Source organism: Centrocercus urophasianus, unplaced genomic scaffold (genome assembly GCF_019232065.1).
Source record: "Centrocercus urophasianus isolate 14NV4802_14NV808 unplaced genomic scaffold, USGS_Curo_1.0 seq_17, whole genome shotgun sequence".
In the NCBI taxonomy this organism is placed as follows: Eukaryota; Metazoa; Chordata; class Aves; order Galliformes; family Phasianidae; genus Centrocercus; species Centrocercus urophasianus.
In genome coordinates this window covers 21,786,276-21,811,128 of record NW_024884722.1, presented here as the reverse complement: position 1 = coordinate 21,811,128, position 24,853 = coordinate 21,786,276, and the positions used below count along the sequence as shown (strand labels likewise).

Below are 24,853 nucleotides of genomic sequence, written 5' to 3'. Positions count from 1 at the left end.
ATGGTACTTTTAGTTTATTCACTGTGTATTTCCTTTCTCATTTTAGGTGGAGAACTCAGGGGATCCTTGGGAAAATTTTCAAAATAATCAACAGTTAACGTATTGGGAATGCGTTTATTTACTGATGGTTACAATGTCTACTGTTGGTTATGGAGATGTTTATGCAAAAACAACCCTTGGTCGCCTTTTCATGGTCTTCTTCATCCTTGGGGGATTGGTAAAAAAAAAAATATATTACTATTTTTCATTTTTATTAGTTTCTTCTAATTTAGTTCTTATTCTGTATATCTCAATCTCAGTGCTATAACTGAAGAAATAATGATATTTAACTTAATAAATTAAAATTAATTCTAAAACTCCTAAATAAGTTTAATACACTATATTTTTTCTAAAGATAAATATTCTGACAGTCATAGGAGTCAGAATTTCTATAAACCACTGAAATAAGTAATGCATGTGAATACATGAAGTGCCTTAGCATTTCTGCTTATAAACTTAGTCCTAGTATTTTACTTTTCTGTGACTGAATGTAGGGCATATTTTTAAGCATAATATTGATACTTAAAGGCACTTTGCGGTTTCAGAAGTCCTACCCATCCTTCTGTGTTCCTTCCCAGAATTCCAACAAACACTGTGGCTCTGGACTGCCTTAAAGAGCAGCTTGCCTGACCCTGATGATGGCAAACCACATTTTCTTTAATTTCAAACATCGTTTCATGTAACATAGCTCAATTTTAATTCAGTTTGTCACATGAAGCATGGTCATAACCAGTAACATTTTATATCAGCAAATTCTGGTGTTCTTTGTCCTATATGTACAAAGCACCAAAGTTGCTAGTTGTCTTCTATCAGCTTTTCTATTATTTATCACTATTAGTAATTCTATGGAACCTGTTGCAATGTTTTTTCTAAAGCAGCAAGGTTTATTTCATTATTCAGACAGTGCAAGGTAAGTGCTGTACAGACAATTAATGATATATATTAATTCACATACATACATATCCTTTTTGTTACTTTACTCTCATACTGATTTCACATATACATACACCTTATGGAGTGATATGTATAAAATGATTTTATGAATACCATATATGTCAGACACACAGGTACATATATACAAGTATATGTATGCATTTCCATCTATGTTTATTGACAAACAAGGACAGAGGTCATGCCAACTGGCAGTAGCTCTTCGAAGTATCCAGCCACAAGGGAGATGTTTGTTGGACAAAACATGGCAGAATAATTTTTATTTTCTCCTCAAAATCTTTTTTTTTTTTTTCTTTCACTTGTTACTCAAATCCTTTTAAAAACAAAACCTTTTGAAAAAGAATTTTTGGGGGTAGTGGTGATTGTTTTGTTCTTCAGAAGGAAGATTTGCCCCTGACTCTTTTTGTCTTTGTTGAGATCCTAATCACAGGGGAAAACTTCTTTTTTTTTTTTTTTTTTTTTTTTTTTTCTTTTTTTTTTTTATAAATAGAAATTTTTTGTGATATCCATAGAAATCCATTGTGATAATATTTTTTGTGGGTTTTTTTCTTTTTGGTGGTGATATTTTTTTAAATTTTGCTTTGCTTTTTTTTTGTTGTTGTTGTTTTGTTTGTTTGTCTGTTTTGTTCTTTTTTCTTTTTTTTTTCTTTCCAGTCAAGATGAGTATTTTTTTTTTTTACCTTCCCCTTTTCAAGAAGATTTAGACGTAACTGTACCTTGTGATTATTTAACAGCTTGAATTAATTTTATTCTTCTTTTGTTTTGTGTACCTATTTTTCCTCTTTCGGCCATTTTATTAATTTATAAAACATGCACCTTCTCTAAGACCAACTTTTACATTGAACCCTCTTGTTTTGTTTGATAAGAACTTTTACATTTTTAAAATTTTCTTTTTAAACACCTTTGTAGATCTAATTCTTTTGCATTTTCAGATCTTAAAAATATTTATCTCTTGAAAATATTCATCATCCCCCTTTCTTTGGCCTATCTTTTTAGTCTTTTCTTCTGTCTCCTGTCTTCTTCTTAGGCCATGTTTGCCAGCTACGTCCCTGAAATCATAGAGTTAATAGGAAACCGCAAGAAATATGGTGGTTCCTATAGTGCGGTTAGTGGAAGAAAGTAAGTATCCCAAGAGGCTCTGCTGCCTCTGCTGCAGTAGAACACTCTCTGCATGCCATTTTCTTTTTTTTTTTTTTTGTGTTTTTGTTTCATGCATGTAGGCAATGTTTGCTCGCTACGTGCCAGAAATTGCTGCTCTCATCCTTAATCGGAAGAAATACGGCGGGACTTTTAACTCAACCCGAGGCAGAAAGTAAGTCAAAAAAGACCAGGTGTGGTTGTGTGACTTTAAAGATACCCTGAAGGTGGTAATAGCTGACCTGCAGCTTAAAAAGCTGTATTGCTTGACTTCAGATGTTACCACTGGAGAACTGTCACACTATAGTTAGAGACCTGGGCTAATGCTACGGTACAAGTCACAACATTATGTTCCTGCTTCGAGAGAACCTGGATACCATTAGGACTACACTGATATAAATTGAAAAAATAAATAAATGAATAAATAAATATCTTGCTTTTGCATATGCAGCTAGCTTCTGGAAAGAGATTAAGATCCCTTCACATTTTTGAGCATCGCTTAATTATTTGGTGATCTCTAAACTAAGTCACAATGGTAATTAATGTGATTTTGGAGAAAATCAGTTCTTTAGATAACTTCAGTTTGCTGGAGTGAAAAATGAGACATTTATGTCAATTGGATTATTCCACAACTGTCTGAGACAATTGATAATACTGATTGTTATTGTTCAAATAACAGATGCGGATCTCAAGCAGCTCCTATTGATTGCATATGAATATTGCAAAAACTAGTGTTTTTACGAATGTATGACCAAGAGTTTTAAAATTATTTTCTTCCACAACCACTGTAAAGAAGAGGAAGTATTATCCTTAGTATCAATGTAGCGTGGGAAAAAAATGAAAATAAAAAGTAATCATTTTGCTTGGTAGCAACAGGTAGTTTTTATTAGACCGTTTCAAGCCATTACATTTCTGTTGAAAGTCTGTTTGTTTTCATGACCAAGTTAAAAACGTCTTTTTCTGGCAGTCCCAACATCTAGATCTGAGATCTGGCCTTCAGTAAATCAGACGTACATGCAGATATATTATTTTATTTTTATCACCATTAATGTTGCCATCTTCTGTTTCATTACATATGTTTGTGAAATTCTCTAGCAGATATATGTATTTACCACAAAAGACTAATTATATAAAATCCTTTCCATAGAACAAAAAGAAGGAACTTTAGGAAATTATCTAATTTGTCCTTTTCCATACTTCAAGCAGAAAGGGTTTTCACCTTGTTCACCCTAAGTTATCTCCCATGCATGATTTTACAGATGTAAATCATGATTTCATCAAATTATTTCTTCTCCTTGTAGAGAAGAAAGACTACATTTGCCCCAAAGAACTAATTTGAGAGTACTGGTTTAAATCACTGGGTCGAAGAACAATATTTGTTTTATTCTAATACTGTTACATATTCAATAATAGTCATAATGACTCGTAAATAACAACTTCAGGCTTTCCATTTTTAAGGTACCATCCAGTGTCTAAAGTTATTTTTTACTGCAAAATCTAATATTGGAAACCTACATCATAATTCATTTATAAAGATGAAAAAAAAAGTCTTCATTTATTTCTGACAGTTCCCAAAATGTTTATTTGTGACAGAGACTTACTCAGTTTCATGCTTGTGTTCATACTTTGTTTTCTAAGAAGAGGATTTTCAAATACAGAATTTGCACCTCATTTTTCACTCTTGTAACTCCAAAAGAGTTACAAGAGGTGAATATATTTTAAAAACCATTTTAAATACAGAGTTCTAGTCTCTCACTTTCTACATTGTCACTAGTACCCAGCATTGCTCAGTTGCCTCTAAACTAGGACTTGATCTTCAGTCAGAATCCCACATCCTGAAAACCTCAATTCCTGTTCAAAGACTTCCTGCTAGCTTTGGGGCGTGCTTCATTTTGTTTTCTCTCCTTTTCTTTTTTGTCTTTTTATAAACTGTCTTTTTTTTTAGCTCACTCAGTGCTTATTCTGCAGATCTCTACTGCCCATATAACTTCTCAATTGAAACAGCTCTGTCATCAGCATGCAAAATGTTCAATTTACTTAATGCATTGTTTTCTGGTTCAAATATTAATTACTGAGTAGTATAAAGAAGTCTTTTGCTTGTGTGGGTCTTTCATCAAAGAATCTAAACTTGGGAACTGCACAGTAAAAAGCTATTAGTAATCCTTTTTTTGATGTTGCTTTTGCAGTCAGTAGAACAAGATTGATGAAATGTTATGTTTGGCCAAAATTTAAGTTTTCATTTGGAATTCAGTGTTGAGAGAATGGATTGTCAGAACCAATAAGCTTTCCTCTGCTTGGGATTTGGGCATGTGGTAGTAATTAGCAATATAAGCTCTTTAGTTGAGCAACCAAGCATAGATTCTGGCAGCATACATAATGGGAAACTACATTTGTTCTAGTTCTAATGTCAGAAAGTTTCCAGATAAAATTAAATGCAAGTACAAAATGAAGGGAGGTAAATTTTGTTGAAAGATACTGCTTCAACACTTAAAATAGCAGATGTGTATACTTTCAGTTCTTTCTCCAAAATAGATAACTATATGCAATCTGCTTTGTAGCATTTCTATAAATGTTTATGCACATGTCCTTGTGAATTATGTCTGTGGAATAACATGCTTCTATACTACCACCAAAAATTTAGATAGGAAGTTAAAATTAACATATGATTGTGTACCTCTTAAGGATTGTACTACATGGCTTTACTACAAGGAAAGCATTGGTAAAGAATTTTAACTGTTGAAGCAGCTGGAGTGTATGTGTAAGAAGTATTTGTATAGATTTCTCTTACTAAAGAAAAAAATAAATAAAAAAGATATTTTTTATTTCACATTTCATTTTGTTTTTCAGCCAGTAAGGTCATGGAAAGGCTTATTAACTGTACAGGAAATGTTTTACACACTAAAGAAACATTCTACTCTCTTAGATGAGACATACAGAGTTGAGAAACTGAGGTAGTTTATATGCAGTTTGCAATTATCACTGATTAAATTTACTAGATAGCTTTGTTTCAGAAATCCATATGGATTTTTTTTTTTTTTTTTTTTTTTATATATATCTACTTTATAAGGTATTCCTGTGATGAGATTTGCAAGGTCTTGAAGAACACAAAGCGGGAATTTTTTTTTTTGCCTGTTAAACCAACAAAAATCCTCCGACGTATAAACAGTAAAATACATACTATTATATCAATAGGAAGTGTGGCCAAGACCAAATATGTACGTTTGATGATGAATTGACACAGTCTTAACCTAGAAAAATTAAATAAATGAGAAGTTACTCCAAAAAGATACTAATCCTTTTCTTGAATATTAGACCTGTAAGCAATGAGATGTTCCATAAGTGACAAAATTCGTGCTAATAACGATTTGCTACAAATCACAGCTTACTTCACCAGGGAACTCTGTATTTACAGTGTACCCTGATACACTAAATTGATGATCAGTAGATGAGAAAAAAAATCTTACTGAGTTTAGTTCTATGAACAACAAACAATTTTTTTCCGTCTACAATCGCCAAGTACAAATGATACAGAGAAGATTAGATTCTAAGCTTGTAAAGACAAGAAAACATTTTGATATTAAAAAATATCTAAGATGTAATTGGAAAATAAAATTCAGGCATAAGGAACTATCATTGCTGCAAAAATATTTATTTATATTGCTAAGTATCTTAGTGAAGTTTTAATTTTTCTTTTATCATATAATTTTTTTTCTTTATCATATCAGCAGTATATTCCATACCGCTTTTCATTACAGTTCATCTTCATAAATGAATACTCTAGTCCATAATTTTATATCTTTTGCAAAGCAGATGTTACCTCTGTTCTTCATTTATTAGTTAATGTTCTACTGATACAATATTTCTATTATTAATTGACTAGTAACTACCTGAAAGATTTTTTGTGAGACTTAAATGAGTCTTGGAGTCTTTAAATGAGTCTCATGTGAAAAATGTTTTCTGAAAATTACGAATAATTTTAAAATGCAGAATAGAAATTTATAATGAGGTTTAAATTCTTATGAATCTGTTCATCATCAAGCATAATGTCATCACTCTTAAAAATATCTGTGGTATTCCATAGGGCATATCTTACTCAAACTTTGGGAAACATGCTAGAGAACCAAGGAATAAATAATTAAATGATACTTGAGAAAAAGTTATATTCAGGTAATCTATTTTTTACTTTTCCTGAATATATGTTTATTAGTCAACGATGATAGAATATCATAAACATCATAAATATGGTTATAGAAAACTAGTAAATTGAATTAAATATTGAAGATTTAAAATTAAGTATTAAATATCACACTGGAATATATAGCTTAGTTATTGACTACTGTAGAGGGTGAGGAAATTAACACTCAGTAAACTAGTGAAAAACTTGTATTATTAAGAACAAATGAACCATTTTTTAATGACAAATTACTGGAGATAAGCACTAGATATAACATAGCAAGGTGCAGAAAGAAGAAATCACAATATTATGAAAGGTCTACAAAAGTCTGATTTAGACATTTGTTTAGAAAATAATATCTATTTTTTATATATAAAGTACTTGGGCTTTTTTTTTTCTTTTACATTTGTTTTCATAAGCTGCAAATTGAAATGACTTATAGCTTGAGTGTTAGTGATATTTCCCTATGCCATTGTTCTGAATAATTTTGAGGCTTTTGCTTGGCTCCCTACACGTTATCTGCATATTTTCTCTCTAAGACTCTCAGGTTCACTTATTCTGACCGAATTCTTTCCATTACCTGTTTGTAGAGCTCCTGAAATACTATTCAGTGCATCATTTTCACATGAAGTATTATAAAAGGAAGAAAAGCATAAATTTCATTGTGCTGATAAACTATTATTTTTGGACTGAGAAATTAGCTTACTGGTTAGTTCATGTACGCATAGATCTGGAAGTCTGGAGGAGGTGGTGATCACTTGGGCTTTGGATGTTTTTCTGAAGTGCTCCAACCAACTTCTCTATAAAGTTCAAGCTTTTCAGATTGAGATTTTCTTCAAGAAACATTTGGTTTTCAGATTACTAAAATTCTGCAAGTGAACTTTTGTGATGTTCAGAACATATACTTTCAGTCCTAGACAAAACAGAATTTACAAAACAATCTGTTATTTCTTTTGTGCAAAAAAAATCATTTATTTATTCTTAACCTTCATATTATCCCAGTCTGGGATTTTCTGTTCTGAGATTTTTTTAGATTCAGGTTTAGATCTGTTTTACCTCTGGTAATTAATTATTAACCTTTTGCTCCTGATTTACATGTTTATTTGAGATTCAAGATTTATCTTAATTAGTTTTTTCATTTCTCTATTCATGTGTTCATGTAATCAGGCTGGATTTTAGTTCTGTTAATTATTTTCCATTTGAAAACAGTTGCTTATTGTAAGTTAGCTTACACAAAGCTTAAGAAAACATGAATAGAATATTTGCATACTGATGGACTGTAAGAGGGACTGGATGATGTAATGATTTTTTTCAGTCATTCTTCTGCATTGAATAATTACATATTAATTGCATGGGCTAAGTTGTTATTGCCTCTTATATGCAAACCTCAATTTAAAACTCTTTATGAGGGGGGCGAGTAAAACATGGCTTCACATGAATAGATATAGACAAAGAGAGGGGGATTTTTATAATTACTTTCTATGTGTACATTTTCTTAATAGTAACTTAATATATGTGCTAAGATTTGTTGAGTTTATATATATATATAAATAATTTTAAGACATTACTACAGATAAAAATTAAAAATGGCAATTTAATGAAATCACAGTCCTTACTGTATAAGCTATTAAAATCTCCTGTTTCTCTTCTCTCATGGTCTACTTTGCTTCCCAGACATTTCTTCAGATTTCTTAAATTTACAAGCCATAAATTAGCAAATCATCAGCATATCAATGGGAAGAATCATCTGTTAGAGATTCCTTCCAGAAGGAAACATGGGATTCAATAACTAAACTTCACAGAGGAAAATAAAAACTGTAGACAGATAGATATGGTAAACAGAAAGACAAACAGATAATTTAACTTGACAGACCATCTTGGATTCATTAGGCATTTGACTTTGATTAAAAATTAGAACATTTTTTTTTAAAGACTTATCCAGATACTCTGGCAAAGGTCCATTTGCTGCAGTAATGAGAGACATAGCTCCAAAGAAAGTGACATAATATTATTATATTAAATTGTTTGATGCAGTATGTAAGATACTATTTTCCAGTGGGATGAGACTGTAATAGGAGAATGTGACATGGATTGCATTATGATCCCCAGCAGTGTCTCGCTTTCACATCTGCTAGCCATTCTTCTAATTCCACTGTTTCAAATGAAGTCTCACTTAGTGAAGTCTCACTCTGATGAGTGCTAAATAGACTGACAGATAGGACTAATAGGACAATCTTTTCCTCAATTTTGCATACTTATTAAACTGTATCCATTTTTGTGAAAGCGAGGAACAGAGTGTGGGAATTGAGATATAATAATATTTTGACTTTTTTTTCCTTGAAGTGCATCTAGTTCTCAAATCATCTTCTGTTCCTGAACAATAGCAATAATTTTTAATAGCAACAATATTTCTAGTTAAGAACATACTAAATTCAACTTTTTTCCTTTTCTCTGCCTAAATTTTAAAAAAGGCTTTTGGGTTTCATTTCAAAGTAATAGTTTCTGTCCAATTTATGAATTTATGTCCCAACAAAGACTGAGTCTTCTATATAAACTGCTGATATACCATGTTTCATTGTGAAAACTGCAGTGAAGGCAACATGAGATGGCAGAGGTGGTGAAATAATAAGCAAGTTTTAGTGAAATATGACTTGTTTTTGTTCTTCCACAAAGTTAGCAATTACATTTTGTGGTGATTTCAATTGAAAGAAATGACCATTAGCTCTGGTCATGAATGAAGTGCTTAAAAATATTAGACTTTGGTACATTCTGCATCATCTAAAAAGAATTTAATTGCTCTTTGACTCATTGAACATTAAAAAAAACCCATAAGGCAACTTTGAAAACGAATAATGACATAGAAAGCAGTTTATTTGAGACAAAATATTTTCAGTAAATTTCCAAATTACAATGTAATAAATACACAATAATATCACATATATCTGCTGCACAAAACAGTACAAGAAAGAAGCTCGTTTGCAGTTGATACACAAATAATGAAGATGTCATTTACACTTGTGTTGCATTACAAGCTTTCTAGTATGGATCTGATGTATGCTATTGCATTTAGTAGTTTTTACTTCTATTTATAGAAGATTGTGCATTCTTATTTTGATGTAGGTATGTTGTGTTTTTCTACAGAAGTAGAAGAATTCTAGATGAGGATAATAGTACCATCAAGACTGAATGAAAGAATAGTTTCTTCACCTTAAGCTATAGTGGAAGCCATCTATATAATCCAGATCCTGGCAGAAACAAATCACTGTTTTCTTACTATTTCAGTTTTATAGGTAGACATCAAGCTAAGAATATTAACTTTTCTTTTTTAATTTGCTTTATAGCCACGTTTTGCACCATTCCTTAGATCATAGCAGTGTAAGATAAACTTAATTAGCTGTAAATGAACAGGGAAGTTGAAATAAAGAAGTTCATGGGGAATCCCTTAGAAGAACATACTATTGCAAACATATGGAGATGCATACTCTAAAATCCAGTTTAAAGAAAGGAATGTACAATTTTCCAGAATTTAATGCGCTCTGTCTGTTAGCGTGTTCTCTAGTTAAAGTATTACTCAGACAAAAAAAATATTTGAGGACTTGCATCAGTCTATTATTTCACTGTTTTTCAGAAAAAAACACTTTTGAGCATTTAAGTAGTGCAAATGACACTATAACACATATCACAAATATATATCACAAATATTCACTGAACAGGACTGAAACTCGAATATGTATGTGTGTTTGCTATAGTTTTCTAGCTGTCATAATTCACAACTGACCAAGATGTCTTGTATGTGGCTGTATCTTTTTTGGGCACACTAACAATTTTGAGTTTAAGAAATGGAAAAGATTCATTCTTGATTCCTGATGCATGTATTGGTCAAATAGAAAGCTAATGTCTGCATCAGATAGAAACAAAAAGCAAACACACGCATGTGCACACACATGTACACACATACATGTACACACACACACAAAGTTTTTTTTTTTCCCCTTTGGTCCTAAAGTTGATGAATGATATATTAGTCTTAGAGGTCCATGAAGTCTTCTGGGAAGGAAAGAAATATATCAAATCATGACTACAGTACTGTAAAATCTATTTATGTTAGTCTGAGAAGTTTCTATTAAAATAAGAATTGTGTCTAAAATAAGAATTGTGTTGTTGTATTATGTATACTGCATAATAGGGGAGAGATATATGAGTATGTGTAGAGTTTTCATGTAATTGAATTTAATTAGTATTATCTTGAATAAAAACAGATAAATCATAAAATCCACAAGCAGCTAGAAATGTATTGTACACAGGAACATTTAAAGAATACATTCCATTGATATGATAGAAAAGATAATATGTACAGACTGTGTTGACATTGATTATTATTGATGAAACATCTATTAGGAAGTGATTTTTATTAAGAAGACAAAGTGACTGATGCCAATAATTTGTTAATGAATACTATTAGACTTTAGAATAACCCATTGATTTCGACCATGGCTGTCTGCTACTGGTATAAAAAGAAAGGATTTAGATGGTCAGTAGATGAAGTCATGATCAGGTCTCTAAGAAGACAGACAGTAAAGAGATTTGAGCACTTTTATTTGTTATAAATATTATAATATTATAGAGATATCTAGATCAATAAGAACCACACTTCAGTTCTTTGACAAGTGAATGCCATGTATTTAACTGAATCCTGAACAGAATTTTCTATTTGTTATGATTTATTATGACAGATGAGTGACACTGAGTTTTTTGAAGTTCTTTTTACTTGTTCCAAAAAAAAATGGATATAATTTCTTTCAAAACAAGCTAAAGATTTATATTTAGTATTCTGTCCTCTGAAGGAAAAACCATGTAAAATCATTTCTGACGAGTCCTATTCTCAGTGGTTCTGTTTTCATTTACAGTGCTATTTACACAAATTAAATATGTGTTCTCAGTGATCTCCTGTTGGAATTCTAGATGATTTAGCTTTTGCTTATTTCATTTTTTCCTTTGTGAAACTGTATTTGTGGTAGGCAGAGGTCTTCTGACAGTAATTCTATTTACTTTATAAGGAGCTAAAAAAGGCATCGTTTTTTGTATGATGTTTCATTCTGTCTGTGTGAGGAAAAAAGGTAGATATTGTAGAGAATTTCAGCTTTGTAAAAAGATTTCGTCACAAAAGTGTACTAATTTTCTGTATTTGATCACTCTAATTATATTTCAGAGTGATAAATGGATATGTGATAAGATTAGTCTGACACTTTCTTGATAGAATATACCCTTGATAGGCTTTGAATTCTCTGTGAAATGTTTTTGCAGCATCAGAATTGTGTAATATGGATTTGCGTTGTATTGAACCAATTTCACCTCTGATACGGTTGTTCTGACAACTGTTACTTCACAGAAACCATAGTCTTTCTGATTACTTAACAGCAAAAAGTGTCTGAAATCCTGAGTCCTGTTTTTCAATATAATGGGGAAAAATCTAAATTTTCCTTTCAATGAACAAACAAAAGAATATCATACTTCTGAGGATTTTCATAAACAAAGCTTAAGTGCAAAGTTTAGACATTTCTGTCTGTAGAATCAACATTTTTAATGTAGTATTTTCCTACCAAAGAACTCTAGCCATAGAAAGAAGATATCCATTTTACTTGGTGCATGGAAAAACTGGGTGGTGTTTGGAAGGGGAATGATTATTGGCACAAACAAAGGAAGTTATAAATCTTCAGATCATACTCAGGACAGATTGGAACAATACAAACTCTCCAAGTTTTCTAAGTTTATGCACCAAATAACTCTCTCTGGGCAAGTAGGAAATCTGTTTTTGGTTTCTTCTAAGCAAAAATATTACTTATGGTGAAAAGAGTTTGTTTGTTTGTTTTTCTGTGGGAAATTTCAACCAAAAATTAATGTATCTCATCAGAAAATATTGTTTGAAAACCAGGAAAGTTTTTTTTAGAAATCACTATTTAGAATGCTTTTTTGGGCTGTACAGCAAGGACGAGAGTTGATACCAAAGTAGCCCAAAATCAGAGTAGTAATTAGTGCACATGGTAAAAATACCTTCTGTCACTTTCAAAAGAATTAGTACGGATGCTCATGTGCAAATGTATTTAACGGGGGAAAAAAAGTTTTATTTTTACTAGATCAGATTATATGAAACAACACTGATTGAGAATCATAAGAAATAATAATTGTACCCAATACATTTGCTTTTAGTAGCAGATGTTTTGAGTAAATGTCTTCTGGAGGTCTTTTCCAACTCCATTTAATCTGTATTATTAGAAAACCTATGCTGTGTTAGGAGTACAGCTCTGTATTTTCTGTCCATTATTTATCATTTTCTTGACTCTAGATATGCTCACATTCAGAAAAGGTTCTGAATAGCACTGGAGAGCTAGTGTAATATAGTGTACCAATCTCAGTCTGTTCAGAATTTAACTCTAGTAAGGTACTAAGATTTTGAACATCTTTTCAGAATCTGAACTTGAGAATTTCTGGTAAATTTAATCTATTGGATGGAAATTCATCCATTTGGTAAGGAGGGAATCTAATCTACCATCTTCTGGCTGAACTGTGCGCTCAATGCATGCACACACAGTTCCAGCAGCTCAGGTGATCAACCCCTTAGGAAAACTGAGGAAGACTGCTCAGAATGGGAATGCAGGTAGGGATTTATGCAGCCTAAGGACTGCTTCAATTTTGCCAAGCTGCAAATGTCCCAGATGAAATCTCTGAGGGACCCTTTGCACTAAAAAGGGATGAACTAAAATATTTTTATTTCGTTTTGGTTTCTGTTATTGTACTTACTGTCTTATATTACAGAAAAGCAATTAGGGATTGTTTAGTCTGCATTTTGTACACAGTAGATGAAAAGCTTAGATAAAAATTGAACAAAATTTTTGGTGAAGCTGAAGCAGACAGTCCAGGTAGCTAGTTTATCAATAAAAGATCATAGTAGTAAGTCATGTTAAAATTTCGTGTCATTATGTATTCCTTGCCTATTAAAAGGAATGAAACAATTCTTTTAGTTACTGTTTCTAAAACTGCCTATGAAGTGTAGTGATATCATTAAGAAATCTTATAAAGGGAGAGTTCAAGGTTATCATATTTCTAAAAAAACTTTAAAACTACCCTACACTATTTGTAAAGGTGGTACTAATAGAACAATATCATAAAGTGTACTGGACTGGAATAATACAGTTTCATTTTCCTAGTGACCTGAACCACTGCAAAGTAACAGTACATAATGTTTCTATTGTTCACCATATGGAGCATGTTGTTGATTTATTCTTTTTTCTGTGTTATCCTTTTTCCAATGAATTCCATGCACCTTTCACACACATCACATCAAGCACCAAATTATGAAGCAAGTGCAGGCCCATTATATTAGTAATCATTGCTGCCACCTATTATTAGTTGTTTCCAGCCAATGAGATTGCTCTATTACTCAGTTGTTCACAAAATAGTTTTTATGTAATGGTGACTGGGATAGTCTAATTTTTACTGTTAGAATACTTTGCTTCATATTTGGCAGCAAAATTTGGACAATTTTGTGAAATTTTGCATTTGAAACATTTGTTTATAGACTATATGACTATAATGAATCTGGCTTTCTTTCTCTTAGTTCAGCAATTGCAACTGGATCAACTTGTCTGTCTTCTGTAAGCAATGTGATTATTGGAAGTATTAGTATTAGGCATGTAAAAATCACAGTCTATCATAAAATAGTAAGGGTAAAGAAGGTTGGGTTAAGTTCATTCCATGAAGAAAATTGTGAGACAGCATAGGATATCCTTATCAGAAAATGTATTTTGCTTTACAGTGATAAAGGAACAATGATCCATTAAGTCAGGAATTGTGCAGTTTCCTAAGTCAGCTTCTTATTTAAAATGTATAATTCAAGAAGGTGTGTGTAGGTATGTGCTTTCCTCTTACAAGTCATCTATTCAGGTAAATCTGTTTGGTACAAATGAAAAACTGTGAAACAGAAGGAACCTATGTGAAATCTTAGTGTGTGCAAGCTGGAATGATACATTTCTATAATGCATCAAATAATAAGTTCTTATTTCAAAGTACATGCCATGTAGGTGTTAATATAGGAGAAAGATTCTTCTTTTACTGACAGTTTTTACTGACAAGCTTTGCACTGCCTTCAGTGATATAATTCTCTGGTTTCATGGAAAAATGTAGAATAATTTTAGGGAGATTTATTGCCTTATTACATCGTAAAACAAAAATTTAAACTGATAATTTCAGCAGAAAAGTTTAAGATGCAGATGAAAATCTGTGAAATAAGAGAAATATTATTTTGAAAGGGACTGATCAATACGGTGTATAAACATCCATATGAATTATGTGTCTTGTTAAATGTGCACTTAACCAAAGACTGTAGTCTTTGCAGGTGAGAATGTAAATGTATTTTGAATTGCAAAACCTCTTTTGGAATTGATGTTTTACTTTTTTAGGTTCATGGAATAGGTGTTAGAGAGACATCATGAAAACTAATACTCTTTCTTGGGCAATAAATTACCATTTTCTTCTTTGTTTGCTTGCTTGTTTTACTTTCTTTGCAAGATTAACTCTCATTTTTCTGTAACAGGCACATAGTTGTCTGTGGTCATATAACACTTGAAAGCGTGTCCAACTTCCTGAAGGACTTCCTGCACAAGGATAGGGATGATGTCAACGTAGAAATCGTCTTTCTGCATAAGTGAGTAATCTTTCAAAATAAGCCATCTTGTATATTATGAAAACTTACTGAATTAACGTATGTACCTTTGGGGAAAATATAGGATTTTCCAATGTCCAAGTGATTGTTAAGTTAATGTATACCATTTCTTTTTTTCCACTGGCATAAGTTATCTTGAGAAAAAGAGTGTTTTTTGCAGTTATTTTATAATCCATTTTTAAGCACAGTAGTATGGGTATTTCAAGAAAATAGATTTCAGAGCCAGTCATATAAGTTGTGATGTAGAATATCTTAAGACATACCTAAAATGAGAAGGGAATTACAAAATTTAAAAAAAAAAAAAAAAAAAAGTTCTCATAAATAGACATGAGAGTTTTTTTAAGTGGCAAATATTTCTAGTGAAACAGGCACAATTGGTAAAACAAGTAAAAGTAGTGAAAACCAGTGAATGGTATGAAATTATGGCATCTGAAAGCACCTGTTTTCATTTCATTAGGAAAAATGATTTTGCATTGTAAAATATTTACAGAACAAAAATGCAGATGAAAATATAGTTTTAATATGAAAATGACGCAGTACTTGATAGCGAAGGTAGAAAGTAAATTCTCATCACTATAATAGTTGGTATTGCTCTTTTACCCAAATATACTCACAGACACAGTCTCTTAAATTTTTTTTTATGTGGGATTTGGAAAGGTGTCTGAAGGTGGACATTGATAGTTGCAGCCTCTGCATTGCAAGTGATGCAACATGAAGTCTCCCTATGGGAGAACCTGTTAGAAATAGCCATGTGCTCAAAAGAGTGGCAGTGTAAGTAGTCTTTTCTGATCTGGAATAGCACCTGTTTCAATGTGCCAAAAGCTATGAATAAGTGATATTTTTGCATTTAGCAACAAGTTCTGCACTTTTCTTCTTTTCAAAGAAAGTGATTAAAAAGTTTATAATTACTAATGATTCAACAAACTAATAATCAGCTCTTGCACTGTTTTTTTTTTTTAATATTAATTCCTTTAAAACTAGACTAGACATGTTATCCTTGAGGAACAGCATTGTTTCTTATTTCCCCTTTCTTAAGTAGTAATGGGAATTGACTTTGAGAGGAAAGTGAAGATTCAGATTTCCGCAGTGAAAATGCATGGTGACATGAAAAGGGAAACTGCAAATGCATGTGAAGAGTTCAGCACCTGGTTACTTGTTTGTGACTGTTTTTGGTGTTTTTCTGTTTGTTTGTTTGTTTTTGTTATGTTTTTGTTTTTCCTGTGCTGTCATGGGCAAATATTTGTGTTTACTTGTTTTATTTTCTTACTAACTTAGCATTTTGCGTCAGAAATTTCTCAGGCTGTGGTTACGTAGCTATTGAATCCACTTGTTCTATTTGGTCATGTTTATGGCAAAATGAAATGAGATTAAGCCAGAGAAAAATTAGGTTTGTTTTAATTGCAGCTCATATAGGCATCAAGGGATCCTTACAGGATTCCTTCCCTGGCTTGTAATTATTTCCCATTGACCTCTTTTATTTGTTGCAGTCAACTGTTTAGCCAGCAGTAGGTATGTGCAGGGGATGATTGCCTTAATAGAAAAGTTCTGTGGAAAGTACTTCCTCCATAGAGAGGATGTTTTCAGATGTTTGCATCACTGTTTCTAGATTCACCTCTTTAAGAAAGTGACATAAGCATACAGAGCACAGTTAATCAGACCAGATGTTCTCTAAATAGAAGTAGGGAAGTGTAAGCAGTGTAATATTTGTTTAAGTACTGTATATTCTTTCCACAGCACAGGAAAAGCAGTGAAAATGCAAAATGTATAAATAAATAAAAATAAATAAACGAGTCAGTTTATAAATAAAAGAAGAAAATGAAACTGTTATGGAAAAAAGTGGCTTTTCATTTGTTTTTGTATTTTCTTCCTCTTCTCAATGCAGTATCTCCCCTAACCTTGAGCTGGAAGCTCTTTTTAAACGACACTTCACTCAGGTGGAATTTTATCAGGGTTCAGTCCTCAATCCCCATGACCTGGCAAGAGTAAAGGTAATATTTCTTCTGTTCTGTTCTGTTAACTGACTTCAACTTAAGTACTCATTGCATTATTTGATTAAAACAAAAATAATTTAAGTAACAGTAGCATTCTACAGGTAAACTCAAAACACTGTTTTTCCATTTCTATTAGCATATGTAATAAATTACAATGTTTATCCTTCTAGATATTATTTTCCTTGTTTCTTTAGATTTACAAAGCTACAGTACCACTATGACTTAAGATACATTATTTCCTATTCTATTGAACTCTATGAATTTTTCATTGGATTTTAGTCATGTCTATTTAATGTTTGATATACTAGATTGTTGTCTCATGGCAATTACTTAAAATACTATTGTCTTATCTTCATCAATACAATTAGAAAATTATTTTTCACCTGTCAAATCCTTTTCCCATTGTCTAGAATCCTGATAAAAACGCAACTTAAGAAACTTATTAGTTAAAATGAGATATATGTATTGTCTTCGTTGTAAATTATTTTATACTCTTAAAAAAGTATGAAGTTTAAAGGAAAAAAATGGCAAGGTGTCATTTCATGTTCTTTTCTTTTTCTCTTTTTATTTTTTTCATTTTTCTTTTCTTTTTTTCTAAATAAAATGTAACTTATTTTGGCCAAATAGATTTTAATGCAATATCAGCACTTTCTAGGTTATCATCATGTTTTCTATGCATTTTGGCTTTCAAATTGCTTAACACTTTGTAGTCCATCACAATTTGTATCTCAGTTCAGCAGAACAGAATTTTTTTTTATATGGTTTATGTTAAATAGGGTTAAGGTTTGTGTGAATGTAGAGGTCCTCTGAACAGATTAATTCTTTACTCATGCTGTCTGAAAATTCATGCTCTGAATCATAAGTTCAAACATCTCCTCCTTTCTTTAACAAGAAAGTACTTACATTCTCAAACAAACTGCAGGACTTGTGTGTGTAGTGTACTAATATAACAAGCTTTTTATGGATTTAGAGGTCTAAAATTCAATACCTGCTTACAAAAGAAACATCTGTTAAAACCTTCTTGCTTTTAGCTTATACGAAGTAGTAATCAGGTAATTAAACTACCAAACTGGTCTGAGGAAGCTTCACAAAATTACTGTGCGTGTGCGAAGCTGTTGCCCAGCAACTATAAAATCTTGAAAATTTTGTCAGTACTGTAAACTGATATTGGTGCCTATGATAGGAGTGCTGTACTTTCTAATACTTTATGATGAATGAAAAGTTGGAAAAAGAGGTTGCTATTTATGTTTGCTGTGTTTTTTGGTGTCTCAGATAGAGTCAGCAGATGCGTGCCTAATTCTTGCCAATAAATACTGCGCTGACCCAGATGCTGAGGATGCCTCCAATATAATGAGGTAAACTCATTGTTTTTTAATAGGTTTTGTATTCTTAACTCTGATTAGCCAAATTCTGGTATCCAGATAGTCCATAGCCACACACCAATTTATAGCTGATCTGTTGGACTTGAAGAGCATCACAAGATTTTCTTTAGAAGGCAGATTATAAGATTGCCTCAGAAGCTCAGAGATGAGGATGCTCTTAAGTTCCTTTTCTAATTTAGCTGCTTTAGAAGCAGCATATGAGAAGAGAAAATGTCAAGAGAACAAACTAGACCAAAAGTGAAATTTTGAATCAGAACATTTGTTTGGAACTTTGTGTATTGGCCATTTTTACTCATTTAGAGTATCTTTCCGTATTCAGATATGTTGATTGCTTTTCTTCCAACACAGTTCCAGTGTAATTGTATGAACTACTAACAATTTCTGTATTCCTCTCTGTTAAGTCAATGAAGTTTGATTTTCTCTTTTTCAGAAACTGCCTTTAAATCTCTATTTTCATGGCGTAGGAGATGCTTTCTAAAAATTCATCCTTTCAAAAGGGACATGAGAGCTCTAGGTAGCACCTTTTCTGTTTCTTTGTTATAATTGCTTACAGACCACTTTACAGAGTACTTTACAGTTCTCAAAGGGCATCCAAAATAGAATCAGCTGCATTTATTTGGCTTGTGATTACTGTTGCTCGAACACAGTAATTTATTAATGTTCTCCAAGTCCACTGCTTGGCACTATCTCTTGGATCTTCACTGGTCACTGCACTAATTACTTCAGAATGCAGTTTGTCTAGACGTTGTGGAGAGGATGACAAGGCCGTGTGATCATTTCATAGGTCTTAGCATTGAAGTATTCATAGCTGCACAAAGGACCAACAGAATTGCATGTCCTTTCCCTTCATTTAATTATGCTGTGGCAACAATATGTTACAAAAATATATGCTCTGCAAAGGCTGGTGTTGATCATGAGACAGAAGGACTTTCAATCGCCTCATACCTTATTGCTCCTCAGTAAATCTGCTACTACAAGTAATTACTTAGCTTGGTGAAAGTGATGTATGCACTTCATGATGGAAACTATACAATAGTCTCCTAGCTCCATGCTCATTTTTAATACTTAAGTCGAATGATGCTTATGTTAATTGACAGAGCATTTACAACATTAGGAACCACCAAAGCTTTGTCCTGTTTTCCTCCTCCTATTCTGTGAAGGAAGGTCAAAGGCTCAGTTAGCGGATGGGCATCTAGAGTTACAGTAAAAATAAGCCATTATTTTTTTTTTCCTTCCCTGCCCCCTGTCTGCTCCCTAATCATAGTATTAATGAGACCAGTCTTCTTGTTTTTTAAAATCAAATATCAAGGATTTGTCAAAAATTCTCTAACATGGAACTGATCATTGCAATTAAACAATTTTATTGGTCTGTCAGATATTTGCATTCCATGAGTCAAAGAAAAAGGAGAAAAAAAATTAAATGATAATGCTACTCCACCTTTGGCAAAGTTCACTGTGAACAAGAGATTTGGGTGTATATGGAAGGAGCAGGTCTTACAGAATTGTTAAGGTTAGGAAAGAACTCTAATATCATCTAGTCCAACAATCAATCTGTCATCACATGCTGTTAAGCCATGTCCCTATGTGCTACATCTACATGTTTTTTCAACACCTCCAGGGACGGTGACTCCATCACTTCTCTGTTACATGCATAGCCTGTTCCAATGCCTGATTTCATTTTTCTGTTTCAATGCAAAAATCATTTTTAGTTTTCATTGCATAAATGCATAAAAGACTTTCAATTGCAGATTAGTGTGTTCTTAAAACATTTACTACTTTTAATCTAGTAAAAAGCAGAGCTTTTATTTCAGAACTAAAATTCTCATGCATTTTCTTGTATTTAAGTGAATTTAATTCAATAAAATTGAACGTTTAGTTAAATTCAGTAAGAATTCAATTCAGTAAGAATTGAAAAAATACTAGGAAGAGTTGGTTTTCCCTCTGAAAATAAAGTATAAATTGAAATTGTCCATATATCTTTTTAAATCCATATCATGACCTAGTTTTTGTATACTTGAAGCTCAAGCAAAAACAGAATTTTGCAAGATGTTTCCTACAGAACACCGCTGTAAACAGTTGTGGCATTGAGAATCTTATGAGTCTGATGACTCTAAAGTAATTGACATTATTTTCCCTTTTGATTGTTTTCTTTTTTTTACTTCAATTTGTTCTTACAGAACTGACTTTTTTTTTTTGTTTGCTTCTGTCTTTGATTTTGCTGAACAGGTGTTTTTTTTTTTATTTTTAATTGTATATTCTTCACTTCATATCACACTATCTGTTACTCAGTTCTAAATAATTATTCTTTCAATTCATTTTTGATGGACAAACAACGGAATATATGTTAACCTATTTTAATAATGAAGAATAGAGTCAAGTTGCAAATTATGGGAGTAGCCATATGTTTTTTAAATTTTGAGTTCAGAAATCAGTTTCAGTATTGAGCTTTGACAAAATCCAGAAAAAATGAAGATGAATTTGCACTTGAATTGATATAAAATAGAATTATTACTCAAGCTGTTTAAATATGATAAATGTCTAGCAACAGTAAAAAAAATAATAAGAGAGAAAGGAGATAAAAGAAAATTGTTTTAGACATATGTCATTGGAAAACTCAAGCAATTATATTGATTCAAAGAAACAATTACTAAAGATGACAATAATTAGAAGTATATTATTTGTTTAATGTAATGAGTAGGGTATCTTGAACAGAGCTGCAAAAACAAAAGTATTTTTTTTCCTTCAAATTCCCTAAGGATACCATTCAACAAAGTAATTCCTGAAATTCAGTGTTCTCTAGTATTACCTGGTGATTATTAACTGAATTTGAATATATGCAGAGACTACATAGGTTTGACTTCAATCACCATGCTTTACAGACAAATAAATAAAAGAATACAGTTTTATCTGTGGGACGTGACAACACAGTGAAGTAGAGGTACTGGGATACGTGACCCAAATATCCTACTAGCTAAAATGCTATTTTAATTGTTGTTTTCTTTTTCTTTTACTTTTAGAGTTATTTCAATAAAGAATTATCATCCGAAGATAAGAATTATCACTCAGATGTTGCAGTATCACAATAAGGTGATGTGATAACTATTAGTGTCTCTTTCTGCAATTTGTTTTGCTACATTGCAGTCATGAACAATTTTTTTCTAGTGTTACTAATAATAAGCATTTTTATTTCCTAACATGAACACCCTAGTAAACCTTGTCACGTAGTCTTGTAACTAGTTAATTCAGTGTTATTTATATATGCAAGGGACCTTATCAAAATCTCTGATATTTATCAACCATCTTGGATATAATTCTCAAAGCTACTGAGTTTGTTGTTGCTATTGATTCCAGATGAGCTTTTAACCAGTCAGCATCCATAAATTTTGCCAAGTTTATTGCACTACAGCATGAGTGTCCAAATTTTTGGCTTGCCTGAGCTGCAAGAGGAATTGTCTAGGGCCACATCTATGGAGGCTGCTCTGAAAGAAATGCCTTCTATTTATTTCCATGGGAAAAACAATTGATGCAAAGAGCACAATAACAATATTTAGTAGAGCAAATTCTCAGCTACAAACCACTCTTCAATATGGCTACCATCATTAGCTATGCATTTTCACCAGCAAGGAACAAGAGTCTCCATGCTGCACTCAGAAAAATCTTCACTAGTGTAGGTGACACACAGTTGCTGCCCTGCAGTGCACAACCCACAGCTTCACGGTGCTCACATCCACTAATCTCCAGAGATGTTAAGTAACCATTAATGAATGTCAGTGAATGCCATTATTTCCACGTGCAGGAATTGAGTGACACACTTTTGCTTCATATGTACTCCCATGACAGATACCATTTAGTTAGACTGCCCCTGGCTGCCACCTCTCTCATGGTAGGAAAATGTAATGGAATATTGTCTAGGAGGTTCAACCTCTACTGCTGTGCCTCTGCCTTTAATATCATGAACCAACATCATAAAATAGTAAGCATTACTTTCAGAGGAGCCCTCATAAGCTATATAGTATAGTTAATGTATATAAGTAACAAAATTTTATTTAATTTTTAATGTGTTTTTTTTTTTTTTTTTTTTTTAATTAAAACGTATAGAAAAAGAGCAACAAACATGTAAAACTTGTAGGATATATGACCTTGCTTTTGTAAAACTAATACATCAGTCTGGTTTGATGGCAGTGGTTGCAATTCTCAGAGAGATCTCAAGGTGTGCATCAGAGATTTTTGATGAAATTTTCTGTACTTTGCCTTTCACAACAATTGGTCGCATATGTACATTCTGCCAAAAAACGATGATGTGAATACTGTGTTATTATGAAGGGAGGGATGTTTCTCTCTTGTACAAGGGGGCTTATAAAGCTCGGAGATGTAATCATGTTTTTGACTGCAACTCCGTACATTCCATTTGAAAATTTGCAAGTTATATATTTATGTTGACAGAAAATTGAGTGAGAAATAAGCCAAAAAATATTTTTTTTTTTTTTTTTTTTTTCAATCTTGAAACCTATTCTCAAATTCCTGTATCACAATGGCAACAAATGCACATTTCTCTGGTCACAGGACTGTGTTTAGCCATTGTATAAAAATCCTTAAATATATTTGCCATAATTTAACACTGCACTGCACCCCATGGCCTGGTTTGAGCCTAGATGGGGTTAATAGCAGACTGATATTTGGTTGATGCTGAGGAGCGGTTGCAGGCCTTGGGCAGAGCCACAGCCATGATGGCATAGAGCAGGAGACAGGCCACAGTGCAAGCTATGCCAGGCTACTTTTGGCCTGTGGGCTGCAGATTGTGCATGCCTGCACTAAAGCTACCCAAGATAAATTGGTGGCTTCTAGGCAACTCAAGTGAAGTCATTTCTTTGTGGATAGCTACAAAAACATGTATTCTATTATTGGCCATTTATTGTGATTTTGAATTAAATGACAATGTAGACCAGTAATTGCCAAATGGGAAGGAGAAAATAAACAACACTAAGGTGAAAATTAAGGCTCACTCAGATGTAAGTATGGATATACTAATATATGTAGTATATCCTACATATATTCACAGGCATATATGTAGGTTATGACTTGAGAAATGTGTAAGTTGACTATAATAAAAATATGCATTAAAGATTGTTACACTTCCTAGCATAAAGTTAAATTTTAAGATTTTTGAAATAAATTTTCCTATTCAGAAAATGTCTAGCCAATAACAAAAGCATTTATTGCTATCTCCTCCCATACTGTATTCTATTTGCAGAAATATTTCTGCTTCTTCACTTTCTGGGTTTTTATGTATTTATTTATTTGTTTGTTTTATAGGCTCATCTGTTAAATATTCCAAGCTGGAACTGGAAAGAAGGGGATGATGCAATCTGTCTCGCTGAGCTCAAGCTGGGTTTCATAGCTCAGAGTTGCCTGGCACCAGGCCTTTCAACAATGTTAGCCAACCTCTTTTCCATGAGATCATTCATAAAGGTAATGTCTTGTCATATTAGAGTATGTTAAGTCTGCAATTCAGTTTGTCAGAGAGCTGAGTAGAGAATATGGCTCAAATGTAAAACAGATAGGAACACATTAATAGCTTTTGCAACACAAACAAACAAATAGAAATAAACAGCTTACCTACAGAAGATTTATTCAGCAAATGGGGAAATCAGCCAGGTTCTGCCAAAGTTATGTTCTTATTTGACAAGTGTTTGGCCATTAAAAGTGTCATTCATTTCTTGGAGGATATTTCTGGTCTTTTGTGTTGTTTTAAAGAAACCATGTGTTTATTTAAAAGGAAATCCCCTGCTGCTAAAACAAATATATGATTTATATATGTCCCATGCAGTAAAAAAGTGTCCAGAAGAAAGGACTGATCATTTTGGTCTTTTACATTAAGTTGTTAGTAGACCTCTGACTGTGACAATCAATAAAGAACATATGTTAGAGCTGAAGCCTAAACTTCCTTCAACATCATTTGTGTATTTGTTTCTCCTCATCCAAATAACTTTTCAGACTCAAATGGCAAAATTTTAACCCTGTTATTCCTACACTTCTGAGGCAGTCATACTAGTTCTCTGGACAAAGGCTCTGACTGTAGCAGTCAGTGCTTCTTTTCATGTACTTCCTTCCTCATTCTTGGGCATTAATTCCAAACATCAAAGATGCATTATTTCCAATCTCTTGAGTGTTCATAACAGGACAGGCAGCACTGGAGTCACAAGGTAGGACATAGTTCACTTCAAGTTCATTGTGTAAGTTAGCAAAAAAGATCCCCACCAGAAACCGTGCCTTAAAAACCACACAAGAAAGCAACCAAAAAACCCACAAAGCCTAATATTATCATGTGAGAAGCCAGGAATATTCCTGTAGGGATGCACAGACATACAGCAGAGAGTCTTCTCAGAAAATTGTGAAATTTTTATTAAGATATCCTTTAGAATCTTTTCCAAAAACTGAGACCACAGATTCTTATGTGTCA

At 32.5% G+C, this 24,853-nt stretch overlaps 1 protein-coding gene across 7 annotated transcripts in view; it reads left to right on the top strand.

Annotated features, from left to right (window-relative positions):
- Positions 1-24,853, top strand: part of KCNMA1 (potassium calcium-activated channel subfamily M alpha 1) — a 431,318-nt gene that overhangs the window by 286,987 nt on the left and 119,478 nt on the right. For all 7 annotated transcript variants that reach the window (XM_042817866.1, XM_042817867.1, XM_042817863.1 and 4 more), the window contains exons 8-14: positions 47-217; positions 2,018-2,109; positions 14,892-15,002; positions 16,903-17,008; positions 18,284-18,366; positions 21,411-21,480; positions 23,707-23,862. In XM_042817866.1, coding sequence (XP_042673800.1) covers positions 47-217; positions 2,018-2,109; positions 14,892-15,002; positions 16,903-17,008; positions 18,284-18,366; positions 21,411-21,480; positions 23,707-23,862 — 789 coding nt within the window. The remainder of the gene's footprint in view (positions 1-46; positions 218-2,017; positions 2,110-14,891; positions 15,003-16,902; positions 17,009-18,283; positions 18,367-21,410; positions 21,481-23,706; positions 23,863-24,853) is intronic.